At 35.4% G+C, this 22,311-nt stretch overlaps 1 protein-coding gene across 7 annotated transcripts in view; it reads right to left on the bottom strand.

The window, feature by feature from the left end:
• The window catches only part of FBXL17 (F-box and leucine rich repeat protein 17), a 451,458-nt gene that overhangs the window by 169,999 nt on the left and 259,148 nt on the right, over positions 1 to 22,311 (bottom strand). Inside the window, exon 7 of one of the 7 annotated variants that reach the window (XM_036310120.1) lies at positions 16,885 to 16,924. The exons of the other annotated variants lie outside the window; for them this stretch is intronic. Coding sequence (XP_036166013.1) covers positions 16,900 to 16,924 — 25 coding nt within the window. The 3' untranslated portion in view covers positions 16,885 to 16,899. Of the gene's footprint in view, positions 1 to 16,884; positions 16,925 to 22,311 lie in introns of those variants that run through there. 7 annotated transcript variants of the gene reach the window in all.

Raw genomic sequence — 22,311 nt, forward strand, 5'->3', positions numbered from 1 at the left:
CTATAATGGCATTTTCCAAGGATTCCCTTATGGAAAGTATGCATTTTACATCTTTAAAGTCCCAACAGAAGATGATAGCGGATTTCAGTTAATTTTTATTTATCTGAAGGACAGAGAACCAAAGTCCTTCCTAATTTCTTCTCAAATAATATTCAAATGAATAGAATGAGATTTAGAAACTCCAGAAAAAAGCTATTGGAACCTTATACTTAGCTTTTCTGGCTACCAGGCCAGTTCAATGATTCCTGGCATTAAAAGTCTATTTGTCTGTAAAATATACTTCTAGAGGATTCTTTCTTAACTCTATCCATCAATGCAAAGGCTTAATTATCAACAATCTAATTTATGTTAAAAGAATATATAGTATATGGGTGCTTGAATGTGTATACACATACAATTCTTAACAAATACATTTTTCCCTTACCAATACCACCACTAAATCAACAAAAATATAATTGTGGTAAAGGAATTTTAGCAGCCTAGCCCCTGAAATGCCATAGTCACCAAAATCCAGGTTGTTTTGCTTGGGCTAGTCATCAAGCCTGTTCCTTACGAAGGGAAAATAAATCTCTTTGTTCTCAGAGAGAATAGTGAAAAGCTAATGAAACCAGTGCGTAAGACTGATAGAAACCATGGGGGGTAAGCATCACCCATTTTCTCCTCTCAAAAAGTTGCAAAAACAAGACAGTAAGAACACAGGGAAAAGGGAGAAGGCATATTTTACCATCTGTGTCAGACAGTGGGTACCTTGCAGGCAACATCATGTCTGGCAGCCTGCAGGAACAAACAACACTCCCAACCCTGTACTCAGGCTTTATGGTATTTTAAAAGGTAAGTCAAAGTGCACAGTGCATTTCTGGTATATTTCCAAATGTTCTATTGTTGATTGTTCTAGTTACTGATCTGTCTGCATAATCAACAAATCATGTAGCAAAATGGAGTAACAGTATTAACATTTCTGCTCTGCACAATAGAAACACACATCTCTCAAGTACCCAATGCCATAAAGGAATACACTGGTGTTCTGAGGAAGAAGCAGGACTGAGAGCTGAAAAGAAGCAATTTATTGTTTTCAAAGTCCTTTGTGGAATTAAGACGAAAGAGCAATGCCAGGTATTTGAAAGGGATGTCAGGAAAATGTGCGTGGAGTCAACTGATCAGTTCTGTGCCTCTACAAGTTCTGAGGATGCTGTGAGGTTTGTCATGTGACTAATAGAGTTTTATTTAAAAAATGAATTTTTAGCACAAATTCCTTTTATGATCTTTTACTGAAAGGTAAATACATGGTCATCAGACACAACACACTTGGGCCATTTGGCAAAACGTGGGACTTTGTGAAAAATAATGGCAATTCAATGTCATGTCATACTTTGAAAAAGCTGAAAAAAACTCTAATAAGGATAAAAATATACGCAAGTCAGTGAATGTGCAATACACTTAGGGACGCATTATTTGAAGTCTTGGCTTGAATGAAGGTTATGTAAATAATACTGTAAAGAGGAAAAAGAAGAAAAACAATATATAGACTATATAAAAATATATAACATATATAAACATATTCACATCCTATATAATAAGAGGCTAATATGCAAATTGTCCCCTTGGGAGTTTGACCGAGAGACTGGGAGTTCGATTGCTTGCTATGGCTTCTATCACTCGCTATGACATGTGCAGACCATTGGGGGGCAGTGTGGAACATGGCAGGTGAACAGCTGCAGCGGTGGCAGGGCACTGAGGGAGCAAGGGAAGGAGTTGGGGAGGTCGGGAACCTGATGGGCCCTGATCACCAGCCAGGTCTAGGGACCCTACCCATGCATGAATTTTCATGCACAGGGCCTCTAGTATTTCATAATTACTCAGGGGCCTACATTTATTTTATTTGTTTACTTCTATCCAGCTTTATTCCACCAAGAATGCCTATAAAACTATAAAAGGAATATTTGAGAGAGTAAAGGAAGATAGAAATATGGATAGTAAAATAATAAAGTTGGGGATATTACTCACCCTCAGGGATTCACATGATTCAATCCTAAGAAGCTTCTACCAGTGGGATAAGGTATTGGAATAAGCTTCCAAGGAATCAAAGGAAAGAGGGAAGTATAACTATAAGATTCATAATATCAATCATTTTTTTAAAATCTGATTTTCTAAAGAAACTATAAAAAGATTAGATATACTTGAGGCATTTCTAGGGAAAGGCTGAAGTTTCAAGAAAGCACCCAAATATTCTGTATTATTTAGAAAAATTCCTCTCATTTCTTAATATCACTGTGAATTTGATCCATGAGAAACTAGCCTCTCAAAAAGGGTAAAAAGTATATTGCACATGATAAGTAATATAATACAATCATCAAACAGAGATAATGCTTAGCTACATCGGATTTTTACTAAATTTTAATGTTTCATGTACAAAACCAATCAGTTATGAATAATGGAAATATGTTTTGAATGCTCAGATTGTCAAAGTGTGTGTGTGTGTGTGTGTGTGTGTGTGTGTGTGTGTGTGTGACATACATCCTGGTGTTGGGAATATAATTCAACTTCTCTAAGTCTTTTCTGTAAAATGGAAATTACAATCTACCTCCAAGGATTTTGTAAAGGTTACATTTTATGATGTTTGCAAGGGTGCTTTTAGTTATTTAACAAACGTTTACTATTTAACAAACGTTTACTAACCCCTTGTATGCCCCTAACTATATGGATACAAAGACGGATAAGACAAGTCTTTACCCAAAGGGAATTCACAATCTAGTCAACTGAACATCTGCCTCACTAATAAGACAATGTTATTTAGAATAGGACAGAATTTCCTAAAGTACATTTCTCAGAAAACTAGCACTTTGGGGCTGTAATAGTTGACATATACTAGAAAGAAATGAATGGTCCAGTAAGTTTACATTAAAATCTAATCAAAAATTCCCTTACTTAAAAAAAAAGAAAGTGTGTGAAGCACATAGGACAGCACCTGGCACAAAGTAACCAATTAAATATTAATAATTATTATCCAGGGTCTAGCACAGAGCTGGGCATCTTTTTTAAAAAATGCCTGCAGTAGGCCCCCAAAAATAATAGAACCTATAAATGTTACCTTATATGGAAAAGAAACCATGCAGATGGGATTAAATTAAGGATTTGGGGAAAGGGAGATAATCCTGGGTTAAGTGGATGGGCTCTAAATGCAATTCCAACTGTACTTACAAGAGAGAGGCAGATGGACATTGGACACAAAAAGGCAGTATTACCCCAGACACCCAGACTGGAGTGGTGTGGCTACACGCCAAGGAATGTTCAAGCCACCAGACACTGGAAAGAAGAGGAATGGATTCTTCCACAGAATCTCCAGAGGAAGGCTGACACCTTAATTTAGGCCCAGTGAAACTGGTTTTGAGTTCTGGCCTCCTTAACTGTGAGTGAATAAATATTTTTTTTGTTTTTAAGGTACCAAGTTTATGACAATTTGTTATAGTAGCCATAATAAATAAATGCCTAGTAAATGTTATTAAAATAATCACTGGATTACACTATGGCACCAAAGAATATGGTTTCTAAAGATAACAAGCTAGTTTCAATGAAGGTAATGTAACTGAATAAGCTAAAATTTTAAGTTGTAAAAGGGACAAAAAAGAAATCCTTAAAGAAGGCTATCATATCTTCAGCCTTAATTAGAATTCCAACAGGTATAGTCTTCTAAACTTTTTTAGAATAAACCCTTACTTTTCTCCAACATTTTATTATGTAATTTTTCAAGTATACAAAAAGTTGAAAGAATTGTTCAGTGAAAACCGATTATCCATCACACTCTATAATTAACATTTTATACATGTGCTTTATCTCAGATGTATCTATCTCTCTATCCATCCAGGTTATCTATCCATCAATTTATCTTACTTTTTTATCCATTTTAGAGTAAGTGCAGACATAAATACATTTCATTTCTAAACACTTTGGCATACATATCATTAACTGGAGTTCAATGCTTATAATAGTGATATTTTAGTAAGATTTACCTACCATGAAGTGCACAAACCTGAAATGCACTCAGTTTTGACAAATGTATATATCTATCTACCTTGCACCACTATCAAGATCTAGATTATCCTTAGCACCTCTTATAGAAGTAAAAGATTTTGGCCCTTTAGTAGAGGATTCATGAATAAATGGACATTTATTTAATTTTAAATGATGCAAATTCTGTTTTTTTTGTTTTATAATCCCTCCCTTAACTCTTTAAACAAACAACTACTATTCCACATCAGGGCAGAAAAAAGGGGCTTCTATTATACGTTTGTTTTGTTGTTTTTTAATAAAAGTTTTTGACCCCTTTATAAATTGAGTCCGAAGATTACCTGTTTAAAAATCTTGTTCAAAGTATTTCAACTATTTAAATTAATTCATAATACAATTAAAATGGTATAAATTGAGAAAACATGTTTTATAATTTTAATAATGAGTATCATATAACTACAACTATAGCCTGTTTGAAGGTGCAATCAAATGTTACTAATTCTTCTGATTTTCCAAGAAGCTAAAGTATTAAGTGAGTGGTACTTACTAAACAACTTTTCGTATCTAGGCATTTTCGCACAATTGCTGAACAAGATTAATATCCACATTAATTCAACAATTTTAAAAGAGTATTTAGAGAGGGTTGGGTATATAATTTTTAGCTCTATTTACATCCCAAAGTAGAAAGTTCAAATTTCTATTTACTAGAGCTATTCAAAGGATACACACGTCAATACTTCAAAAACAGGACAGCAAAGTAAGTCATACCAAAAATAAACAATTATACTATTCTTTTAAAAAGAAACCTATGGTCTCAATAAATACAATCTAAAGCTACAGACCTTTCTAAATTATAAACAGCTGTGTTTTGCAGTTGACCAAAGAAAAAATATACCATTAAATGTACTGATATCAACTGGACATGGTAAATACTACAGCTTTGAAAAATTCTTTATTTATATTCTTCCTACTTAAGAGAGAATTGGCAACAGCTTAAAATGAAAATAAATGTTCATTTTAGCTAGCTATTAGACAATGAGATAACTTTGAACTTTGCTCTAAAAAGAAAAGCAATGCTTAAAACAAACTTCTTTTCCAAAGCCAAGTTATATAAAATATTCAAAGTCACTTTTACTAAGTACCGGAAATTTAATATATTTTCCTGTTAAAAATTATCAGTCTTCATAAAAACAGCTGAATATCAGCACTAGCACAATTCTGAGTTTTACTCATACACTTTGAGGGCAATACTATAATCACAGAAAGCTACCAAAATCCCGATCTGTATGTTCTAATAAACTTAAGTGGAAAAAAATTTATCTCAAATATATTTTGTTATAGATTTGACTTAATTACAGCACCCATCTCAAATATTTTTTTTTTAAAAAAACACATGACAAAGCAGCAAATCAGCTAATATAAACACACAATAAATTAGTGCCTAAACCCCATGCCAGAATTCTTCATCATCATCAATTTTAATATGACAGGGTTGGTTGTATAAGAAATAGTAAAAATGTTGAAGCATATTACATTTTATCCTTGGAAACAAAATAGAAAAGTTTCTATTATAGTGTCTCTAAATCAAACTTTTTAAATTATAAGAAATATTTAGGTATAATAAAATCTTGAATTATGAACAAGCATTTAGAAGTCAGACACTGTGTCCTCAAAAATGCAACAGGCTACTGCCCAAAGACACCCAACATAGTCACCAATAGAAATCTCTGATTGATCATTTGGAGTTTCCACCCTCACTCGAGAATGGGCTTATTTATATAAAATAGACACTGTGGACTTAGTTGTCAACCTTCATACCTTGCTGTGGGAGGAATATGAGGAAATGAATACACATGGCAGAAGTATAAAATGGCAAAACCACAGTTTTATTTATATGTTTATGGACCACCATTCATGTCCAGCAGATATACTAGGTCCTAGTGGTACAGGATGAGCAAAACTAAGAAAACTTTTTAATGAGTATGTCCTGTGACCCAGAAATTATATCACTGCAAGTACAAATAGATACCTTAACTAAATTATGGTATCCAGATGCAGGCATGTAATAGGATGATACATATGTTCCTTAACATATAAAGATTTGCTAAAAATGCAAATCACAGAGCAACGTGAGTAATGTGATCCTTCCCGCATGATTGTTTCATATTTCCTACATATTCTTAAATTGGGTGGGATTCAATATCTTTCTTTCAAAGCAGCAAGTTAATTGCCAAATGATTTGTAGGAATAAGGAGATCATTTCTGAGGCTTTGTGGGCATGAGGTTTTTACCTTGCAGTTGATGAACAGACATTACATATGTAAGAATAAAAAGGCAGAGTGCCCACTTGGTAACATAGCTGTGATTTGGTTTAGATATTTTGGGCAATAAAGCAGCTATAAAAACTGTCAGAATGTGTCAGTTTGGGGCTCAAATCTGGTTTTGTGTCATGATACATGGCCATAGACCAGGTTATTTAACCTTCATGGTCCATTGTTTTAATAAAAGAATGGAGATAATGACTTCATAAGGTTATTGTGAGGATTAAATGGTATAATAGTGTTCCACATTCACAAGTGCTCAATTATTATTTAAATTGGTAGCTATTTTAAATACTTCTATATCAGAAAACAAATATTTCTAAAATATTTTCAGTGTGTGTTTTTTCTTTAGTTGTTTATATTAAAATTCTCAACCTGAGAATGTTCTTCTTCCAACAAAGGAGGCTCATCTTTAATCAACTCTCATGGCTGAGTAGTAAACAGAAAGAATTTCTCATGCCAATCTGTTGATGCAGTGCTATACCCAGAAATGGAACTTAGTATACAGAAATTCATGGACTCGTACACTCTACAATAAACTCCTGCAAAAACATCAATGAGGTACTCTTTGCCATCTTTTATGGTATGAATATAGAATCTGGTCTATGATTTTTGGAAATGTCACTAATTTAAGCACATGTTAGATGGAACACAATGCTACCAATTATTCACATGTTTTGAAATGTTTCCTCAACAATGCAGCTTTAAAACTTTTCTGTCTACCCACTTAACTCCTACAGCAAATTATAAAATGCCCACCTAACTAATAGCGCTTGTTAAGTAGATTATGAAAACATAGCTGCAAGAGATAGGACAAAGCCATCAGGACTTTAGAGACATACCCAGGTAATCTAGATTTCTCTCCTAAATAATTAGGAAGGAAATGGAGATTTATCAAAAAGGACAGGTAAGCTATCTACCACCCAAAACATTTTACAAATGACTTCACAGAGGTTATATATAGAAATGGAAAATTTAGGCAAAAAAGTTTGACACAAAAAAGTATAAGATAAACATAATACATGTCTTAGAATAAATTTAAAATTTTAGTGTTTTGTTTTTTTTAAAAAGACCTAAGCTTGCCCAGCCGGCATGGCTCATTTGGTTGAGCGTCAACTTATAAACTAGGAGGTCATGGTTTGATTCCCAGTCAGGGCACATGCCAAAATTGTGGGCTTGATCCCCAGTGTGTGGCATGCGGCAGGCAGCCAATCAATGATTCTCTATCATTAGTGATGTTTCAATCTCTTTCTCTCTCTCCCTACCTCTCTGAAATCAATAAAAATATATATATTAAGAAATAATAAAAAAGACCTAAACTTTTTATACTAAACTATTAAAATTTCACATCAGAAACGAATTTCAATAGAAAACACTTTAAAATCATTTAAACAAAATGTCAACACCAATAGTATCGTTTACTGTGAAATGAATAGATTTAATAATGACATACCTTAAATGTGATAGAACAAAATAAACAGTATGGTTTTCATGTAAGAATTTTCCCATAGTTCTAAAATGTAATTTTTAAGCAAAAAACACATTTTTCACATTTAAAGTTCCCAAAGACTTATAAAATTTTAACTCCTTTTCCCCTAGCTCTATAAATTCCCCTTTTTGGAGCCTTTCTGATGATGCACGGATTTGATCTATATACAATTCAGCTAAAAATTAACTGCAAAATCTTCAAAAACTCTAAATCTTTTACAGTTGTGCAGCTGAAGATGAAAGAACTTGTATACAAATGTTTAAAAGTACAAAGCCTTCCTATGCAAGACAGAAAACAAGGGGCTCAGTCCATTATCTTAAATCTGTCCTAACGGATTTTGTTTAAAAAAGTATGCTCTTTTCAGAAATCCCACTGCAACAGATATTTCACTGGAAACAAAAAGGTTTCACTATCAGACTAACAGTTGCTAATAATTTTTTTAAAATATATTTTATTGATTTTTTTACAGAGAAGAAGGGAGAGGGAAGGGAGAGGGATAGAGAGTTAGAAACATCAATGAGAGAGAAACATCAATCAGCTGCCTCCTGCACACTCACCACTGGGGATGTGCCCGCAACCCAGGTACATGCCCTTGATGGGAATCGAACCTGGGACCCTCCAGTCCGCAGGCCGACGCTCTATCCACTGAGCCAAACCGGTTAGGGCAGTTGGTAATAATTTTACTACTACTAAAAATAAGTATTATTCATTGGAACTTCAAAACAATATTTTGAAATTAATTACACATCTATTATTTTGGTGTATACCTAAAAAACCCATGCAAAGTTGTTTTATCTCCATTTGATAGGTTAGAGGACTGAGTAAAGGAGACATTAAGGTCTGGGGCCAACAATATTACATTTGTGATCATTAGCAATGACTTAGTGATGGAATGAGTCCAGATTACTCCCTCCTAGATCTAGGACCTCTCAGCTAGAAAATGGAAGAATAAAGGTAGCTAATATCAGTGAGCCTCAATTAATGGTAATTTGCTGAATATTTACTTACTTAATTCTGGGAAATACTATTCCACCATTTTACCATGTCCACATTATAACTACAGAACCACAAGCTCAGTCTGAGAGTAAGTGGCAGCTTTAAGCTGAGATCTGCATGATTAGAATTACAAAGTTCATGCTTTTACCCTAAGAGAACAAACTTAAAGCTAGATATAATTAAGAAGCTAAGATATGCATCCTCCCCTACTATTCTGTCTACATGGATACTTTCTTACATGAGAAAGGAGAGAGCGAAATCCACTCAAACACCAGGTAAGTGGGGGCAGGTCTGATGTTCTTAGTACTATATTCTGATATTCCTACACATCTTCCTAACACTGAACATAGCCCAATGCCTTGAAGCCTTCCACAGAAGTTGCCTGTGTTGGCTAGCACAAGCTAGGAGAAGGACAGATTTGGGGAAGAGGAACACTCACTCTATTTGATTGGTAAATTGAGAAGAGCAAAAACAATTTCCCAGAATGTACAGACTTTCCATACAAAAAAGAGAGATCACCAAAATCAGGTGGAAAGACACTGAATTTCTAGAACCCTCAGACCCTTGGGTCATAGTGCAAAAGCATAAAAAAAAGCCCCAAGCAGTATTGCTGAACCAAGGCCTGTTTCACTCAACTTTCACTTGAAAACCCTATTAATATTCCAGGGAACAACTTCTGATATTTCAGCCTTGACTCTGAAAGTAAGCTATGGGTATGGACCAGACCAGTGATGGCGAACCTTTGAGCTCGGCGTGTCAGCATTTTGAAAAACCCTAACTTAACTCTGGTGCTGTGTCACATATAGAAATTTTTTGATATTTGCAACCATAGTAAAACAAAGATTTATATTTTTGATATTTATTGTATATATTTAAATGCCATTTAACAAAGAAAAATCAACCAAAAAAATGAGTTCGCGTGGTTCACATGTCATAGGTTCGCCATCACTGGACCAGACTGTGCTTTTCTCTTAGAACAATTACTATATAGTGGAGTCCGTCATAGTGCATGATCTGCTAGGTACTGACCTGTACAACATTCTTCTAAAGGTAAAGACATAGAATAATCCCGGGGCAGATGAGACGAAATGGCATAATCTCTGGAAAATAGACCTGGCAAGGCCTTAAGGGTCTCATCCCTTCATTTACATATGAAGAAAAAGAGCCTAAAGAGATGGAAAACCACCTGCTCCAAGATCACAGGACTTTGGAAAGTGGCTGCTGTGCTAATGAGTAATGGCCTTTCTTCACCAAGCCAGGCCAGGGTGCCAACTTAGCAGGGTGATCTGTTAGAGGTGCCACCTCCAGCACTTCCTGTCATCAACTGCTTGCCTGGTCCAGGGCCACTACGTGGAAGGCTAAGGAGTATCTGTGGGGACACAGAATACTGCTTCAAGATGCTGCTCTGCCTTTTTGCTTTGCTGTTCTGTTCTCCAAAAGAATTAGCCTAAACATGGTCAGCTTGCAATTTTGAGCATGCAATGTTTGCAGTGAGAATATCAGGCATGTATCTGACATCCTAAGACGTTTGTTTCTAGGCTAATATACACACAATTTTCCCCAACTACTGTACTGGAAGGCATTTATAACACCCCAGATAACTTCTAAATTATCCTATATAATAAAAGGCTAATATGCAAATAGACCGAACAGCAGAACAACTGAACCAAACAACCGGTCGCTATGACGTGCGCTGACCACAAGGGGGCGCGTGCAGAACATGGAGGGCGTTGGCCATGGCAAGATGGTGGAGCAGGTGAGTGGGGGCACCAGACCAAGGCAGGGTGCCGGTCGATGTCATTAGGACAAGCCTCTGATGGTTACTGAACATTTTTTGTTCCCATGTGCCATGGTCCCACCCAGCACCTGCACCTGCTGCTGGCGTTGGAGCTGCTGCTCACATCCACTGCAGGTGCCCAGCACCAGCCCCGATCACTCTGCAAGGCTTCTCCATCTCCCCCTGCTCCTGAGAGGTGCTTAGGGCCAGCAGCCACCTCTCACACCTGCTGCTGACACCAGAGCCACTGCTTGCACCCACTGCCAGCACCGGAGCTGCCGCTTGCACCCACTGATGACGCTGGCCCCACTTGCACCCGCTGCTGGTACCAGCCTCAATTGCTCAGTGCTGTCAGCGGGTGTGAGCGGGCTGGCACTGTCAGTGTGTGGGAGCAGTGGTGGCGGGAGCGGAGCTGCTGGCAGACAGGGGACCGGAGGCCATGGCAGGTGGGACCAGGCGGGGGCACAGAGGAAGGGCTGAGACCCGCTCCTGTGCCCACCACAGTCTTGCAGCTCACAGTTCCTTTCAAGGTGAACGAATTTGTGCACTGTGCCCCTAGGATAAGATTAATTTGAGTGGAGGGGAGAAGAAATTAAGTACTTTTTGACAAATCTATATTTAAAAAAGTGTTTTTCTAGTGGAAATAAATGTATAACCTGGAATTCATTAGGAAATTCTAAGATTCTATATATGTAGTAATATTATGCCAAGTATATACCTACATTTTATCTAAATATCTCTATACCCATATATGTGTCTATCTATATAGGCATCTCATAGCTAAAATATATACTTTTGAGTATCAATAAATTCTGCTTCATTTCATTTTTTGGTTAAGTGGAAATGCAAGTTTTTCTTAGTTGAATCAGTAATTATTTTATTTAAGAAATTAACTGGTTTGCATTGTAAATGGAAAAGAGGTACAGTGAGATCACGTGGACATCCCTCTGCTGTTCAGCCAGTTTGTTATTTGATATCCTTAGATCTCAGTCACCCACCTCTACTATGATTGTATGGGACACCTCTATCACTTTTTAATATATATTTTTCAACAGGCAAAAAGTGAGTTCACAGGATAGTGAGTTCAGTAATCCCGTACATAGTAGTACCTTAGCCACGTCTCCCACTCTCAAGTTACATTTTTAAAAATCCTTTCCAGAAATCCATCTTCCTAAAGTCCCTCTCATCACAGAAAGCAACCACCTCTAACCTCTACATTTAAATCTCTAAATTTCCCCATCACTCTTTCAAAGACACAGCCTTCCTTAGTTTTAATTTTTCTCATCCCATCCCCACTTCCACACTCTAGGCCTCCCTTCTCAATATAAATCAAACTTCCCAGACTCCTTTCACCTTCCACTCCCCACCCCCATGCACTGAACCAGTCTGCACAGCATCACCAAAGTGGAGGTCAGAGAAGAACATTCTGGGACCTCATTCCTTTGATCTTCTCCATCCCCAAGGCCCTGCCCCACAGATCCAGTGCAAGGCAGTTTGAGAACCACAGACCTACATCCAGATGTCCTCTGAACAAGATGATCATTTATTATTGATGGTAGCATTATTTTTATTTTTTAAAATTCTCTATTTCCTATTAATCTCTTACTCATTCTCTGACAACTAAGAATCCACATTTGAATTAGTACAGCTGAGAGAGAGACAGAGAGAAGAGGTGTGGAGGGAGGGAAGGAGGGAGGAAGACTGATTGAGATTAATTAAGTGAGGGAGGGGCTCATTCCTGAGAACCAGCCCTTCCTTTCCTGCCCTGACTGGACCTTGTCCACCCGCTGGGCTGCCTTGCTCTGGACCTCTGATCCACACTCACAGAACTCTCAAAAGTTTGACCCTAAAACCCTGTTTCTTTCAAGTTGAGTTCTTTTTGTAATTTTGGTATTTGAAGGCAATAAATGAATGAGTCAGGTTCATGAAGTTACTCTCTCTTATAGCTCATTTTCGTTACATCACTATTTTCTCTAACTGAGCTATGACAAGAATGTGATAGCGCTGATTTTTCACTCTCCACAGTTTTGCTACTCTTCTGAGCACAGCATATAAATTGATATGCAGGTCAAAGAATCCTGAATATTCTCACAGATATATATTTAATTAAAATCACGACTTCCGTTGTTGCAGGTGTGGGCTTCCTTCAGTCATTTAAGCTCTGTAGGCTCATTTTTCCTACTTAAAAAAAAGGCCGGGGAAAATGCTACTTATGCATAAAACACTTTGAGCTTCCCAGATGAAAGCCCGCATATATAAGTATAATGCATGTTTATTGCCTCTTCTCTGATGAAAAGTGGCAGCCTTCTGCTTGAAATGGGATTAGAAATTCTGACTATAACAGAGAAGAGGGAAGCACAAATGAGTAACAAGCAGTCAGAATAAATAAAATTGAAAAGATGGAGAGCGCTCCTTTTAGGAAAAGAATATCAGTTATGAACTTGTGGTTTAATTTGGCATGCTTTCCATTTATAAAAAAATTGGGCTCCACTGCATGTATAATGAGCTACAAGCAGAAGGTACATGCAGTAGAACATGAATAAAAAATGACCTTTTCATTTGCTCTTCCGTAGCTTGGCATTCCTATATTATTAAAATATAATGTATTAAAGATTAAGTAAGCATATTAGCATACAGGCATCATGCTTATGTGGCTATGGATATGTAAGTTATCCAACATAAAGCTAGATCAATCTATATGAAATTCACATTTTTAATAGTATAGTTATTAACTAAAAATAACATAAACTTTTATAACAACAAAGTCAACTATTCTATCAGAAATGGAAAAGAAAGGAATCGGGAAAGACTCTCTAAAGAGATCCACAAATAATAAGCACAAGCTATTTGGTAGCTGACAGTGAGCTGGATGCTATGTTCTAGGCAACATTAAGTAGATAAAATCCCTAGCCTAATGAAATTTAATAGACTCCATCCAAGATTTAAAATACTAAGGCAGTTTTCATACCAACATTTTTGGGAAAGAAGAAACCATTTATTAAATATTTTTGCTGTATTTATTTCCTTCTTTGGCTTATTTTCCATTCTCACCTTTTCTTTTAGACATATAACACATAAATTATAGAATTTTAAGAGAATGCACAAAAAAGTAATTGCAAAAACATAAACAGAAATATAAAATTATCAACTTTCCAAAGGGCAGGTCATTTAGCTCATTATCATGTAAGCAATAAATGTTCATAAAAGAAATTTTGGAGTTCAGGAAAATGAAAAGAGAAAAAAGAAAAGTCATATGAGTCAATAGTCATTTCTTATATATTTCTTTTTACTGTGCTCCAATACATCATTTTTTGTTTGTATAGGTATTTGTTTTCTTTCTTATATCTCATACAGTACTATAGTAGAGACACAATATTATATCATGGTCTTTTTCAGTAAAAATGTCGAGAAGTATTTTATACCCAGAACATGTGTTTCTTTTTTACTTAAAATTTATTTTTTCCTTTCTTTTACCTATCATAATGGAAAGCGGAAGTTCCCCAGAACTTTTGTCATTTGTCCAGAAAGTAGACTGTTCCCCAATGGATTGAGATGGTGTATTGGTATCTAAATTTAGATAGGGACCAAAATTTCCCCTACTCAGCTATTTAAGAATTTAGTCTCATATCTCAGTTACAGAAAAGCCTGAGGTGAGGTATAAAATAAAAGCTTGTCAGTGACCTTAGCTTAACTGGGCTTTTAAAGACCTGAACTGTCAATCTCTCTTCCACAACTCTCCCATCTCAGGGATCCTCAGCCTACCATGGTTAATGTGTAAGGAAATAGCCCAATCTCTGAACTACTATTCTTAATTTGTCAGATTCACAAGTGAAGGGTTTGTGTATATATCTATAATGTAAGTGTGTATTGGAGAGAGATTCCTTCACATATGCAGTCATTAAAATGAATAAAATTCTTCTTTGTGTTAAGAAAATTAGGTAAGATGGAAATCACATAAAGATGTCCTAAATTTAAAATTCTGGGGAAAAGCAAACGTTTATTTTTAAAATTATGTAAATGCGACAGACATTTATAATAGACTAGTAGCCCGGTGCATGAAATTTGTGCACATTAAAAGAGAATTAATTAGCAGAAATATTTTAATATTGCTATTTGCCCTTTCTCTATAATAGAAGTGTGAAAGATGAAAGGAAATTAGTAAAATGCATATGAAAATAATATATAAATTTATTAAAAAATAAACAGTAACAAAAGGATATAACAACAAAGGCATGATATAAAAACAACAAAAACATGATATAAAAACAACAAAAACATGATATAAAAACAACAGTGATGCAAACAATAATTGATAAAGTGATTACACTTATTCTAATATCTCCCTGCACATCACATTAAGAGTGAAAACACTTTCAGAGTGCTTGACTAATTTCCCTTGTGCTGAAGTATTTAGAACTTTAACTTTAACGTCACATGCTCTTCAAACTCGAGAGAAAGCAACATATAACTGACCATGTGCAAAAAAAGGTTCAGGTAGGAATATGCCTACTCTGTCTAGAGTTTGTCCTTGTGATTTATTAACAGTCATCACAAATGCTGGCATCATGGGAAACTGTCATTGAATCAATTTAAATGGGAGGCCAGTGTCAGATGGGGACAAATCAATTCTTCGAATCAGAACAACCTCTCCCTCTGCAGATCCTGTTAACACTTCAGCTTCGATAATGTTAGGTCATAATCTTTTGATAATAAATCTGGTACCATTACAAAGACCCCATTTACTATTAAGATTTCTCAATAGCATGATGATTGCACCCACTTTCAATTTTAATTTATGACACGGCATTCCCAAAGGAGTGATACTGTTAAGAAATTTGATGGAAAATTTTTCTTTTCAGCATAATCTGTGGAATCAATGGAATCATCACTCAAATATGTGTGAAAATCTCCATTGAGTATATCCAAAATTTCTTCATTTACTTTTTGAACATGCTCATTTTTTGGACAAAGAATTGCATGTTTAGATATATTTTTAATATTATCTATAGAAATAGTATTTCCAAAGGTAGCTTCAATAATAGATTCATTACAAATTATTTCACAGGGGATTTCAATAATATCCATTCCTAAATGAAAACTGCTATCAAGTTTGCCATCTCCAAGTTTTACTAACCATCCACTACAAGCAGAATCCTCTGATCTCATATTTGTTGTAAGAGACAACTTTCTGAAACATTGCATTACTTTAAATTCGTTCGTACTATGGCCAATCACATAGCATGTGGTACAGTACTGAGACATTGTTGAAAATCCCTTCCAAGAAGGAGAATTTCCCACCAAATACAACATTCAAATTTATGTTAGTAATCTATCTATGGCGTTTATAGCATGACTGGATGCCATGGTGTATTCATCAATAATGAGAAGTTGGGCCTTTTTAATAGTTTTAGCAACTTCACTGTTTATATCGAGTCTAGAAATTGAAGTTTCATTTAGTGGAATGGGTAATTTATATTGGGAATGAAGGGTGCTTCCACCGAGAAGTAAATTTGCAGCAATTCCTGTAGACGCTGTGGGTAAAACAGTACTACCACGACCTCTAATATAATGTATTAAAACTTTATAAAGATATCCCTCCATGCTCCAAGGGCTGGTTCCTGCCTCAAACCTCGCCCTTACGGGAAACAGCTCAGCGAGGGCGCAGCTGTAGCTAAGGGGGCCCAGGACTCAGTGCGGCCACATTCCGAGGGCAGGTTCCTGCCTGAAACCTCGCCGCCCTTGTGGGAAACAGCTCAGATAGGGTGCAGCCGTTTCCAAGACAACCCCTGCAGGACTGACTACCTTCGGGCTGGTCGAGCCTCGGTCATGACATTACACCCAGGGTTTTTACTATATAGGATATCTTTCTTATTTTTTTCTGTTGTTCTCTTGGATAAAAAAACAATAGTGAAGTTTACTATGAATAAAACTGATCATCTACTGTGCATTATTTCTCAATTTCTTTTTCATATTATTTCTCAAGATAAATGGCAATAACAAAGACACAATAAAAATGACAGTAAAAACAGCTTTTTATAGCTTTAATTATTTTTTCCTTTTGGGCAATAAAAATGATTGTGGCATGTTTGCATGTGTTATATATTGAGAAGCAATAATACTGTTTAAGTATTCATAATTATAAAGATAATTTTTACTTAATATTTTTAAATATGAAATAGATTGCTTCAGGCGCCTAACATTATAGCCCTGTTTATTAATATATACTGCAGGCACTCTTATATTTAGGTCAATCAATCACTTACGGTGCTTTATATTCTATTCTGAGGTATTCTGCACAGAGATATATTCTTTCATGAGTCCATCAAATTTCGCTTCCTGAAAAATAATTTCACAATTTATAATACAGATGTGTACTCATTTTTCCACTTCTCTTGGGATTTGAGCTCATTGTACTCTATGAAACAAAAACTAGAGAACTAAAACCCAAGGCATGGGAGACGATGGACGGGTGGTAAACCACATGTCTTCCAGCCCTGCCACAGGCACAGAGCAGAAGTGGCATCTGAAGGTGCCGAGTAAAGGCCTGGCAGGGTGCTCCAGGCAACACTTTCATCCGAGACACTATGTAGGGACCTAGTTCCCACCTTAGCACTCCAGAAACGACTCTGTGCTTATAGGGAAATTAAGAAGCCTCTCTGGGGTAAACTCATGAAAACCGAACTGCTATGTAATGAATTTATTCACTTAGATTAACGCACCACTGCTACGCAGGCTGGATCTCTGGCCTTGTTGTCAGGTTAGTACATTCCCACCCACACAGAAGCGTATGGACAGAATTAGGCCTACAAGGCTTGGTGATTGTATCTCAGGGCTCCAAGGCTTAACCAATTCAGAGCAGTCTTCGTTCCTGGTGGTTCCGTCTGTCAGAGGTTCTCATCTGCACTGCTTCTTTACATTTTAACTCCTTAAACTTCATTTTACACATTCTACTTATTTTTAGGTAAGCATTACATTTAAATGATGCAATACAATAGTAAGACAGTGAAGATGAAGTCCACCTCCCTATCACTTCTCTCTATAGATGCCCAGTTTCTTTCCCTGGAAGCTAGCTACCCTATGAGCAATTTCTTGAGTAGCCTTCCACAGATAAGATACTCATACATAAATATATGTCATATATGTGTGTGTGTGTGTGTGTGTGTGTGTATGTTTTATAGATAGATAGTTTCCCTATAAATTACAGCAGAGTATACATGCTGTTTTTGTTTTTTTACTTTTAAACTTTCATCTACAGAACATTTTACTTCTAACATGTCTATTGGGCACACAAATAATACATACAATAAATATCCTTAAATATTATTTCACTCATGTGGGAGTTTATCTGTTTGATAAATACCTAGAAGCAGAATTCTAGGTCAAAGGGTACACATTTTTTTTTTATTTAGAAAGTATTACCAAATATTTCCACATATTTTATAAGTGAAACCTGAAATTTGAAAACCCAACATGGCAATTAACCCTTTTCAAGCACTATCACACTGAGTGTATCTTAACACAAGAACTGAAACAAAACCAATGTTTGGGTAACAAAGATTTAGTTTACATTTATAACTACCTGTCATTTCTTGTTAAAAAAAAATCAAAATATCAACAATTCTACATTATGGGCTAACACAGTATTCTGAAATACAGTTTATCATCTAATAAGTCATATGGTGAGATTTTGATCATGTATTGGCACGTTTTCTCGAATTGCAGTTTTCTATTAATTATGCTCGAACATTTATTGACAGCAGTTGCTCTACTACTTATTTTATTTCATGGGTCAACATTTCACATTTATTCATATTTTTAGATAGTCTAAGGTACTTGAAGAAAACATGTTAACATTTTTTAAAATCTTTGTTTCATTCAGCATGTGAAATACCATAAAGGTGGTGATTTTTGCCTGTGTAATTTAGCATGTCATGTTAAAATGTGCAATAACTAAAATACATATATAACATTCAATTTTCAGTTAAATGTTTTGACATACTTATTCTACTAAAATATCAAAAGTTAAGTATCATAAAAGAACCATGAAATATTTTGTCAACGTTTTTGTTAAAGCTAGCCAAAAAAAATATTCTCTCTACACCAATAAAATATTTCTTATTGCTAACAGACGTTTTCTGACAAGCATTAGCTCAAAATTAATGTTTACAACCTATGCTGATGCCTGAGAAACAACAGTTTTAAACAAAACACAAAAACAAAAACAAAACAAAAAAAGAAACTTATTTGTACATCAGTGTTAGGTAATGGGATCATTAGAATACTCTTGGCCTTGGAATGATGCAAGAAAATATTTAGGGAACATCTGATTCTGCTGAAAACAATATCATAAAATTATTTGTTAAAACAAATTCCCGAAGGTGTGTGTGTGATATCACATACACACTACACACACACACACACACACACACACACACACACACACACACACCATGGTCTACAGCAAGAAATGTTTTTATGTTTTTCATAGGACATTTTGTTATTTTGGGACAAAAGCGAAGAGAAAGAAGAAAACCTACATGGAGAACATGCCCTAAAGTTCACAACGGAATAATGTTTTGTGCAACTATAACATTATTTACTTTCCTCTCTTGTGTTATGATATATCTACATTAAGTAAAAGGTTTTGCATTTTAAAAGGTGGATATTAAAGATCTAAGAGCCCTGGCCATGTGGTTGGAGTGTTGGCCTGTGCACCGAAGGGTCATGGGTTCAATTCCCCATCAAGGACACTTATCTCGGTTGCAGGTTCTCTCCCAGCCCCCAGTTGGGGCACATGTGGGAGGCAATCATTTGATATGTCTCTCTCACATGGATGTTTCTCTCTCTCTCCTCCTCCCTCCCTCCATCAACTCTCTCTAAAAAGCAATGGGAAAAAATATATATACTCAAGTGAGGATTAACAACACAACAAAAAGATTTAAGAGAACAGAACTGAATTAAACAGTTTGGCTTATGGTAAATCTATTTTAGAATGCTTTCCAAAAAAAAAAAATCTGCAAGCATTTTGTTTACCACTACAGATTATTGGTCATACTATTGACTGGATTAATGACAACAGTAAAGGAATACTTGCTTTGAAGAATGAAATTTTGGCTCAGTCTGATGATCCCTGAAGTTTTTAGATTTTAAATATTTATTTGGAATTAGTTAAAGGTAGTTGGCTACATCTCTATCATTTCATTCTTTTGACATTACGTGAATATTTTACTAAAAAATAAGACTAACAAATTGTTACAAATTTTAAAAGAATGCTTATTTTATTTTTAAAGTAGGAATATTATGGACAAACCTTTTTTAAATATAAAAAGATAAAAAATATGAGCGATACTGTGTGCAAAAAAAAGAATAAGTGGAAAAAATTAAAAACAAGACTTTTGGATAAATATATATGAAATATTAAAGCCAGAGCCAAGTTTATAACAAAAATATTAGTTTGATCTTCTTTCCTCCCCTTTGGAAAAGCTTTAAACATCTTGCTTCTTAGTAGCATAAAGAAAATGTGCATTTAAAAAAATATTACAGGCTTTATTCTATTTGAAAAACATTTGTAAAGTACTCCAAGAAACATTCAAATTAAATTAAAAGATGTTTTGCTATATAAATGAAGAAACAAAATATAACCAGAAGAGCTAGTTTGTGTGATAGTCATTCCTAAACATATTAGAAAATATGACTTTGTTGTTATAGTAATTCTTTTTCAGTGCTGACTCCTACTTACTCTCCATTTGAGAAACCTACCCAGTGTTAGAGATGCTCAGGGAGAGGGTGATCCAAAAAGAATCACCAAAAGGCAGTATCTGCTATGCCTCCTTCAGGAGTGGGACACCTCTCCTGGTAAAGGTGCAAACTCATGAAACTTAAGTTTCAATAACATTTAAGTTTATAGGCCACTCAATAGATGTATCTCATTAAAAATAAAATTACTAACTACTCTCATTTTATAACCTTTCAGTAGTATCTACATGCTACAAAATGGGCATCAGTTCTCTACTCTTTACATAGCCAATACCTAAATTAACCTTCGGTTCCCTAATCAGATATTGGTTTTCCAGAGAGTAACATTTGGTAAGTTAGAACTTAATGAGTGTTCCAAGATAAATGTTGTTAACTGGTGAGCTGGTGACATTTTGCATGTCCCTCCCAAGTCTTTGACCCATGGTATATTAAAAGCATGCTTTAAGCAAATGCCATAGTGTTTTAATTGCAAGTCAACCTTTAAAAAAAAAAAAAAAAACTTGCAGTCAATATCTCTATGAGATGTTCTATGAGAAGATCTTTAGAAGTTTATATGAAAAATTGAGTTAAGTATATATTTGGTACAGTGTTAATGAGATAGAAGCACATTTTCAAGAAAGTGTACCATGATACAAAGAGCTCTCAATATATCACTTTCATACCATGTGTCACTTTCCCAAAGTAGTCTTTCATGTGTCATTATGTGCAGTTGTTTAAGGTCAAGATTAAAAATAAGTATTGCATGCTATTTCTATTAGGTTAAGGTGATATGTTACTAGAAAAAAAAGTAACTATAAATAGAATGCTCATAAATGAAACTATATTTCTGTGTAATAAGGGGAAATGTAGTATTAATAGATTGAATTGATTCATCTTGTCTACGTTTACCTTGTCATTTATTTTTTTGTACATAGAAATATTTTATACAGTGCATTTTTTTAAAATTGACCCTACCCCCACCCATGGAGACTGCACTGCCAGTGACTAAATGACGGGCCGCAGAGGATAGTACTGGAATTTCATGGATTTGGAACCCTATTCCTCATCACTTTCCCTTACAAGGTTGGTCCCCTGGGATTGAGGTGACCAGATTATAGCTGAGCCACCCACCTTCCTAGGGAACACAGGCCATTTTTCACCACCCTGCAAAGATCTGAATAGCCAAAGAAACACGAGTGCTAAAAACAAAAACAAACAAACAAAAAACTTGTGATTTAGTGCCACCTACTGGAATACAATAGAAACACTAATTCTTATCAATCTAGAGAAGTGCCACTCATACACAGATGGCTAGACAGAGAAGGAGTCCATCAAATACCATGAATAACCAAGGTAACAAAACAAATCAGAAAGAAAGTGAAAAAATATCCAGAAAATAAGCTGAAAGACATAGAAATATGTCTACTGAAAGAGGGAAATTACCAACCAAGAATAACATATCCAGCAAAGTTATCCTTTAAATATGAAGGTGAAATAAAGACTTTTCCAGATATACAGAAGCTGATGGAATTTATCACCAGAAGATCTCCACTGCAGGAAATACCCAAAGGAGTTACTCTATCTGAAACAAAGAGCAAAAGGTCACAAAACTACAAGTAAAATCACCCACAAACTTATAGCACGAACAGGGATAATTTCTGAAAACAAAAACAAGAAAGGGGAGAAGGTAAAGGTCTGAATTGGAAAAGGAAGATGGAGACTAGATGCATTCAAAAGAAAAAGGACTACTGTATATGCGTAACTTTCATTTTCATAAATTTAATGGTAACCACACACACACAACAACAACAACAACAACAACAACAACAACTGAGACATATAACGCTAAAAAAGAGGAAACAGAGGGGTAAAGTATGGAATACTTCCAAACAAAATAGGTAGAAACACAAAGGAAAAGAACCAATGGAGGCACAGAGCTACCAGAAAACAAAAGGTAAACTGGCTATAGGAAATCCTCATATATCAGT

The sequence above is a fragment of the Myotis myotis genome, unplaced genomic scaffold, assembly GCF_014108235.1.
Source record: "Myotis myotis isolate mMyoMyo1 unplaced genomic scaffold, mMyoMyo1.p scaffold_m19_p_5, whole genome shotgun sequence".
NCBI lineage: Eukaryota > Metazoa > Chordata > Mammalia > Chiroptera > Vespertilionidae > Myotis > Myotis myotis.